The following is a 9,138-nucleotide window of genomic DNA, read 5'->3' as shown; positions in this document are numbered from 1 at the left end:
TCATGTTTATATTAGAGCCCGACCGATATATCGTTTTGCCGATATTATCGGCCGATATGAGCCTGTCGCCGATATACATTGGTATCGGCGAATATGCCGCCGATATGAAAATTTTTTTACGGAACATATAACGCAGATAAAATGCTTGAAATGGTGTAATTACTTAGTTTGTCCAGCAGAGCGCTCCATTGTTTGCTACTGGCGACCTGGATGAAACGCTTTAAAGCTTAAGTGTATGGAATACCATTGAAACTTTGAACGGCCATATCTCCGTAACGGCACAGCGGATCCGCACCAAATTCGGGGTATCCCTTTAGCTCGAGGAACCCTCTCAAACGCCGAGTGTACGTCTCGAGGAGACGTACCCCTGCATCGATAGCCCCCGGGGTCCGGGCGTTACGGGCGGTTAAATTAAAGTGCGCGAGACGTGAATTTAAATTGTATTTATTTACAGAGGTATATTATGTCACACTTCACACTTCTCTAGTAAGTTTCGTCTGTGTGTGAAGACAGTAGCGCAAATCTGTGAATGAATGTTCCAAAGTTAAATAAACTTCATATCCGCAATAAAGTTGAATGGAATTGAATTGAAATAAAGTTGAATAAACTTCAACTTTACTCTTCAGTGCATTGGTGTCAGACTCATTTTGGATAATAAAGTTTATTGTTAAATTGTTAAATGCCCTGCCTCCATTACATATCTTTGTCACGTCATTATAAGTGTTTGATCACCACATTTGAGTGATCATTGCAAAAAATGTGTTTGTATATATATTCTGTTTATGTATATACTGTATTCTATATACAGTACCAGTCAAAAGTTTGGACACACGAATGGGAAAGTGTCCAAATTTTGACTGGTACTGTACTATAATATACACAAAGAATACCGTGTATATAAATACACGGTATTAAATACTTTTTATATACTTAGTAATAAATACTTTTTTTACTCCCTAATATCGGTATCGGTATCGGCCCCCAAAAAAACCATTTCGGTCGGGCTCTAATCGGCACAGCCCTATATATATATATATATATATACCTGTCTTTTTCAGCTAAATGTTTATACTTGTACTCCACTTTCAACCCAGGCAGAGATTGATTTTTTTTTTTTGTTAAATGGAAAGCATGTAGGCAAACCTGTTACTAGCTCCTTAGGAAGAGTTGCCTTTGTAGCATATCTTAAATGTCACTTTGGATAAAAGCATCTGCCAAATTAATAAATGTAATGTAAAGCTACCTAGTGTTCCTGACAAACACATCATAGAGGACTTACTCAGGCTTGTTGGTCAGTACAATTTGCCTGTTTTATACACATGGATAAAGTTTTTTTTTTTTTTCTACAAATTAGCCCTTCATTTCATGCTTCGGAAGACCAAGCAATCGCAGCCACATTGTCCTTCCATTATCTGGCTGAAGTGAATGATTAAAACGCAGACTGCTGATGAAGGCAGCCACATAGATGATTGGCCCCAACACCAGCTTATTCCCTTCAGCACATTTTCAATTAAACCTTTTTAGCCAGTGAGCAATTAACAGCAGGCAACTATGTGAGCTCGGCGAAATGTGTTTCTCTGCACTCCACAATCACTCATTGTCATAATGATGCATGACCAGATCAAATTGTTTGGGATGACAAAAGCTCGTACTGGCCTTTATTCACTGCATCTTATTCAGGGAACTAGAGGAGATGAATACATCAGCTCAGAAATCGAGCGCTCGTAAATCTTGTTTTAAAGATGGTTATCCAGGTTCAGATTCAGTCCAAAGGTGGCTTTTGTAGAGTCAGGTTTTATTTATTTGCTCCAGCCTCATTTCACTTGGTCTTTTGTGCATGGGAATAAATAATTATTTGTGCATTATTGTGTTTTAACTTTGTACATTATAAGGTATGTTAAGTAAGGAGTATGTTAGGAGGGAAGGTTTTGCAAGTGATGTCCGGAGGGAATATTTGCACAATATTTGCTTAAATATTAAGCAGATATTAACCCTAAAAGTTATTAAAAGTTATTAAGTAAAACAGGAATATGTTATATTGGGAAGATGAAAACACTAAACTTGAAGGTTTAAGGTATTAACCTGACAAAATTATATGGAAAGGCAAGCAACTTTTACTATGCAAAAAAAAAATGCATTGAAAAACAAAAAGCGCACAGGAAATAAGCATAGATTGATTACAGTTCAATCAGTTATTAATAGAGATATTTTGTTAGTTCTCGCTTGTTTTTGATTACAGGAGACATTTTCTCACAATTGCAAATCTCATCCAGGACTTTAGAAGTTATTTTGAAGCATTCACACAATGAGGTGATTTTCAATCTACTGTAAAAATGCTAACTAGTCTTCTTTGACTGGCCTATTCTGCATAGTACCTGTTTCACAGTGTTATGCAATACATCTACGGACATTCAGATTCAGCAAATAAGCAATATCCAAAGTCAATTGACCAGATTTAGCCATTTTGATAATATTATCCTTGGTTGCAGAGGACATCTCCTTCCTCTTTGCCATTTTCACTAAAACCCACAAAATTATGTCTAATAAAATGGCTAAAACCTGCTATTTTATTTGAATCAATTATAGGCTGGGGTTAATAAGCTTTGTATGTCAGCTTGGTCAAAAACAATGACCAAGAACAATGACTTTGACATGTTTCATTGCGTTATCACAAATGAAAGAGTGGACATTAGTTTTACACTCCTAGCACAACTATGCAATATGCATACAAAAAAGAGTGATTATATAGGCCTGACATCGTTTTGGCTTATATGCAGGGCTGGTGAGTACATTTCGAGAGGGGATGGCGTTACACTTTCAACTGCTTAGGTTTTTTTTGGAAATTACAGTGATTTCCATATTTTATCCATTCAATAGCCTACGAAATCGATCCCAGTTCTGCACATAAACGTAGCGCAATATATAATAAAAACATAGCAGGATATTTGTGTCTATGGCTAGCTGTGCAATGCCGTCTTTTGTGATTGGCCATAATACCTGCAGACTGCAGCCAATGAAAATGCTTCTTTATCGCTGCACTTCCTGCTCCTCACAGTACAGATCGTGAAAGCAGACTGCGGTTTTTGTTCAGTGCTGAGTCATTCAAGCTCAGATCCTCTCATTATAACAAACAAAGTGTAGACAATAAATAATAGATTCAGTGTGCAGTGTAGAGAGCTTCATAAATTATAATGGAAGTTTGTGAGATCGCGATGAACTAAGACGAGTGACAGCTTTTTAATGTTTATGAAGTTTGCAACTGTGACATTGAATTTATACAGCAGTTTTATACATTTTTGATATTATACAAAAGTTAATATTAAGTGAACACCATTGCCTGATTGTGCTCTATTTCGTCAAAAACTCAATGAATAAATCTGCGTTTTTGAACCTGCGAATTACTTTAAGGAGTCAAATATCGCCTCATTTATAGTTAAATAAACTATAAACTATTATTATTAAACTAAATAAACTATTAAATATAATCTACAAATCATGCAATACTGTACCACTAAATAATAAGTGTTTTTATGGAGGGCTTAGCTAATCAGGCCAATTAGAGACAATTACTAGTCATTCTCATTTTTTATTAAATCATTCTTTGACTATTTTTTTATTAAACACAAGGGGTCAATGATGCTTACATTATAATGTGCAAATTCACACACAGTGTATCTTTAATATGGCCAGAATTGCAGGGTGCCTGTCTTGATATCCAAGAAGGTTTAGAGAAAATACGAAATAAGTTTAATGTTGTTTTAGATTATAAAATGTTTTATAATTAAATAAATAAATTGTTTGCCAACCACAGTGTGTTCTATGCCCAAGATTAATTTTATTTAAATTCATTATTTTTTAATACATTTCAGAGTGTTATTTTTAAAGTCGGCATGAAATAAAAATTGAAAATTCTGATGTTGCTAAAAAGAACATTATTTGGTGTATTTGGTGTAATGAAATGTGTTTATGCGGTTTAAGGTTCAAAAAGCACATTATTTTCCACATACTGTACATTATTGTTTCTCCTCTATGCACCGCCTTTCTGAAACGCGTCGATTTTTACAAAGCTCATCGGTCTGAAAAAGCGAGGTGTGCTGTGATTGGCCAGCTATCCAGTGCATTATGATTGACTGCTATAGTGACTGCTATAGTGAGCAGAGGCCGGGGGCTTGAGTGAGGAACGGCTAAGAATATCTCTTTGGATTTGAGACTTTAGTCTTTGCAACTTTACAGATCTTCTTTATGCACCAAGAGCTTGTAACACTCCACAGAGAAAGAAAAAAATTGAAATCGCATCATATGACCCCTTTAATGGAATACTGTTGTGTTTATTATAAATAATTTATCCGTGCACTTCATTTTTTTTTTTTTATTCATGTGCCCTTGTAATCTTTAATCAAAAACGTCAACCTCCCCCTCAAAACGACTCATCTTCTCATCCGGTCACGAGCTATGGTGCAAGGGCGGAGCTAGTGACGTGAGGGGTAAACGCTGGGATAAACAACAGGGGGAAAAGCTGAAGCTGATGCTTCACTTTATAGAAATCAATGCATTGACCAGTGCTGACGCAAGCCATGGGGGAGTACACTAACCTTAAAAATGTAAAGGATATTAGGATATTACGACAACATTACTCTTAGGACATCGCAAACTATTTTTTTATGAATATGACTTGACCTGATGGAGGACGCGCTCAGTCATTCAGGCAGTCTCTCTCTCGCGCGCGCGATGTTAGGCATGTTTTGTGCCGTTGATCGTCCTTGTCGTCATCTTCCTCAATAAATAAACAATTTCTTCATGCGAGGGTGTCGGCGGTGAATCCAGTGGAGAGAAATCCACCCACAACTAACTGCAAACTGGCATTCAGATCTACCTCCATTTTTTTAGCAACGCCCCAACTTCCAACGATCCAATAAATTCCCGAAGGACGAAATCAAGTCCCGCCCTTTCATTTCAGATGCCGTTTCACTCGGATAGACGTCACAGTAGAGAAGAAAAGATAATCGTTATTCCGTTTCATGCCGACTTTAAGACAGCTTTTTTGTTTGTTTGTTTGTTTTTTTGTACAGAAAAACGATTTGTACAGTGTTGCGTTATTACTTGATTTCCAGTGTAAAGTATGATTTGAATCAAATCCAGTTGAGAACTACTACTTTAAACCATTTCAGGTTTTTCAAATCAAGACCCTTGATAGTTACTTTCACTTCAGTGATTGTGTGGTCAATTTGAGGAGAAGTTAGAAACATCAATCGATTGTTTTAGATGTTTGTGCTACTTTAGATCTAATGCCAGCATTGTCTCGGAGAGAAGGCAGATAAATCTTTGGTTTTAATAGTGTCTCTTAGTTTACATGCCAGAGAGGCTAAATGAAGCCGTAATTACAAGTCTTAATTGATGTGTTTTTACCTTGATAGACCATAGCTCTGCTCTCCTTGCTCTTTTCAGACTGTGGCTCTGCTTGCTGTTGTTTGCTCTATATTTCTCTACGTATTGATTGCTATTATGGCAAATCCAATGGGCACAATAGAACTCTATCAGCAAAATACAGGTTAATTATCTTGAGGTCAGGCGGTCTCAGATGCACACAAAGGGCTTATCCTCTTCGCACATTACAACCTAACATTAAATCGTGAGCACAAATTATCACCAAGGTTTTTTTTCATTCAACAAATGAACTGGCAGTATGAAGGAGAGCAGTGTTTAAGCATCGACATCCGAGAGTTTAGATGTTTGGCGACTTTTGTTCTCTTTTAAAAAGGCCATTTGCTCTTTATAGTCAAAATGATTATTTCCAACTACTGTTTGGGATTTAAGGTGCATATTAGATCATGATAAATTATTTTCACTTTGAGTACATACAGTGTGAAATTATTTTTACTGATTGAGATTTCACTCTTACATAAATCCAATCGTTCTCCAAATAAGAAGCCACAGGTCTTTCTTTTCACTAGAGGCAAAACAGACAGTGCAGACCTTTGACTGAAGGAAAAAGTGATATTTTTGCTAAGTGGAGTGGGAAGCTGTCGGACGTTTTACTTATGCTTGACTGATTGGCCTTATAAGCGGCCGCGAGGCCCGTCAATGAGCTTGAGTTAATGGCATTGATTGTGGATATTGTGCTTTTTCCCCCGGCTCCTGCAGGGACTCCAGTGAATCGGATTCCTATCATGGCCAAGCAGGTGTTGGATCTCTACTCTCTCTACAAGCTTGTCACTGAAAAAGGCGGCTTAGTGGAAGTCATCAATAAGAAAATATGGCGCGAGATTACCAAAGGCCTGAACCTCCCTACCTCCATCACCAGTGCGGCTTTCACCCTCCGAACACAGTGAGTGAGATAACTTCAGACGGGAACAACCTGTTGATAGCTGCCAGTTGATTCTTGTCTATCTTGTCCTGTTCAATTATCTGCTTTTAAAATAAAGAGAGTAGAGAGGGGAGTGTATTTGACAGTGTTTGCTAGAAGTAAGAAAGAGCTTTTAAAGAGATACATTTGTTCAGCAAAACTGAGATTAATCAAGCAAACAATAATGCTGTTTACGCATTGTACATTGTCGAATCAGAACAATGTGAATTGAATAAAGACTAGGGCTCGCTATTTAACTTAATATAGTACAATTAATTATTGTCAAAAACATGGCTTTTATGGTGAAAAAACCTTAAAACAGTAGGACACAACGTAATGGCCAAAGACATTTTGCATATGTATAAAGGTTCCGAACAAAAGAACGCATCCTGTGTGAACAACTGCTAAAGACACATTGACAAACTTGATTGCGAAATGGATTGCTGTGGACAATATATTGATTTCTAAAGCTGCTTTTTGACTAATGCTTTACTCATCTAACACTCGTCAAAGTTTTTTTCTTCAGCAAAATGTTAATATACTATTGTTCAAAATTTAGGCTCACAGAGGCTGTATTCATTTTAACAAAAATACAGTAAAACAGTCATATTGTGGAAAAATTATTACAATTTAAAATAACTATTTTATATTTTAATGTTTTAAAATGTAATTTCTTCCTGTGATGGCAAAGCAGAAATTTCAGCAGCCATTATACAAGTCTTGAGTGTCACAGGATCCTTCAGAAATCATGGTTTCATGTTGAAAAACAAATTCTTTCAGAATTCTTTTCAGAGTGATTTTTTTTTTGTTATACAACTTATTTATAGAAATTTATTTTAAAAAGAGTCCAAATATAATCTTTATAACAATGTAATAGTCTTCACTGTCACTTTTGATCAATTTTATTTCTTTAAAAAAAAATCTTACTGACCCTAAACTTTTGAATGGTAGTGTATATGTGATTAATTGCAGTTCATTTGATTAATTTACTATTGTCAATATAATTAATTTGATAGATTTTTGCACCCCTAATAAAGAGATCTGAACTTTATGAATTTTTGTTAATTTTACATTTGACTCAAATATTTAAATATTTAAAATATTTTAATATTTATGTGTTTCAGAAATATAGTGCTGTTTCTGTTGCTACTTTCGGTGTAAATCGTTGACGTACTTGGGGAACACATTAACTTGTTTGTGCAAGTCCACTCTCAGCACTGTCATTTAACACAATTACATAACTCTCTAAGACATGCAGGTCTCCTGTAGCCAGTGCTTAATTTGAGCCAGATCCTGTTCTGGAAAATGTCCGATTTTGGATTTTTGCTTTCCGGTAATTGTTTTTAAGGATCCGGCATTAGATTGTGACAGTGCCTGCGTGCATATGAGAGCGAGCGCAGGTTTATGTATTTGGAGGTTATGTATTGGGTCTCAACATATTTTTGACCGTGACCAGTCAGCTTTCTTAAGTTCAAACTCGCTCTCATTGATTGGTGCTTACTGCTTATTGTTTTGTGAGCAGCTGAACGTTTGGAGAGAGTGTAATAATACCAGAAATGCCAGAAATAATACCAAATAAAGTGAACTATTATAATGTATAAACATTTTAAACACTATAAACTAGGGCTGTGCGATATGGACAAAAAAAACCTATCGCGATTTCTTTGATCAATTTTGCGATTTCAATTTTAATCACGATTTTGACACACAGACATGTTTTACAGTCATAAATGCATTCAGTGTGAATTTGAAACATATTTCCAAAAGAAAACCAATTAGAGCTTTATCAAAAAGCTGTAACATGTCTCTAGAACAGACATAAGGCAAAATAATCACTAAGTAAAGGTGTAAAAAAATGTCTCTAGAATAGACATATGGCAGAAAAAATAAAAATCCCGTGTCCAGGGATTTTTTTTTGCCATGCATTGGTCATAGAGCTCTTTGTGGCGTTGCCTCAATTGTTGAACTAGATTTGTTGCGCCAAGTTCACATGTACTCCGTCTGCAATGCGTATACAGTATGTGTATCCGGTGCAGAAGCAGAAATTTCCGTGCCAATCCATGTTATTTTTTACTGCGAATAATGCGCTGTCACTTTCAGCGCGTGCAGCACAGCAGTGCAGGATTCCGTGCAAAAACGATCGCAGCATGACTGCTGCAGACGCACCGCTCCTGGAGCGCACTGCCCGACCGCAATCACGTGTAGTGTGAACGCTCTGATCCGTTAACATGGACGCGAAAAAAATACGCACCACAGACGGAGTGTGTGAACCTGGCATTACGTTTGTATGCCCGCCCGGTCTGTTCTGTTCTCGTGCTCCATTTAGGCGCGCTGCGCTCTGATTGGTTCGGATAGCATACTGCGGGAGGTCGGGGGCACGGAAAATCGTGCTATAAATTTTATGACGATTTCGATTAATCACACAGCCCTACTATAAACATAGCTATACGTTAGTATAGCTCACTCCAAAACAAATAATATAAATGTAACGCTATTCAGAACAGAACAAGAATGAAATAAAAATATATAAACGTAAAGAAACCAAAACAAAGCGAAACTGAAAGTACCAGGAGTTAATTGGGCTCACGTACCTCTCATTTGGCACAAATCCTAATGTTTCCATATTCACAATGTATTTGAATTAAACTATTATTTATAATGTAGAGGCTTTGTACTTCACGCGCGTTCGTATATCGACAGAAATATCCTCTTCACATGAGCAAAAATGTGCTTGGCATACAAATTGGACCAGTTATACCACGGACTATTTAAATTGACCAGTGTAACCTTTTTTT

The 9,138-nt window shown here is 36.6% G+C and overlaps 1 protein-coding gene across 1 annotated transcript in view; it reads left to right on the top strand.

Annotated features, from left to right (window-relative positions):
- LOC107676636 (AT-rich interactive domain-containing protein 3A) overlaps nucleotides 1-9,138 on the top strand; it is a gene marked incomplete at both ends in the record, with an annotated part of 32,569 nt that overhangs the window by 10,581 nt on the left and 12,850 nt on the right. The window contains one exon of the mRNA XM_016471221.1: nucleotides 6,142-6,325. Coding sequence (XP_016326707.1) covers nucleotides 6,142-6,325 — 184 coding nt within the window. The remainder of the gene's footprint in view (nucleotides 1-6,141; nucleotides 6,326-9,138) is intronic.

Source organism: Sinocyclocheilus anshuiensis, unplaced genomic scaffold (genome assembly GCF_001515605.1).
Source record: "Sinocyclocheilus anshuiensis isolate Anshui unplaced genomic scaffold, SAMN03320099.WGS_v1.1 scaffold344, whole genome shotgun sequence".
Classification (NCBI taxonomy): domain Eukaryota; kingdom Metazoa; phylum Chordata; class Actinopteri; order Cypriniformes; family Cyprinidae; genus Sinocyclocheilus; species Sinocyclocheilus anshuiensis.
The sequence above is the reverse complement of the archived record's forward strand: the minus strand, read 5'-3'. Positions and strand labels throughout refer to the sequence as shown.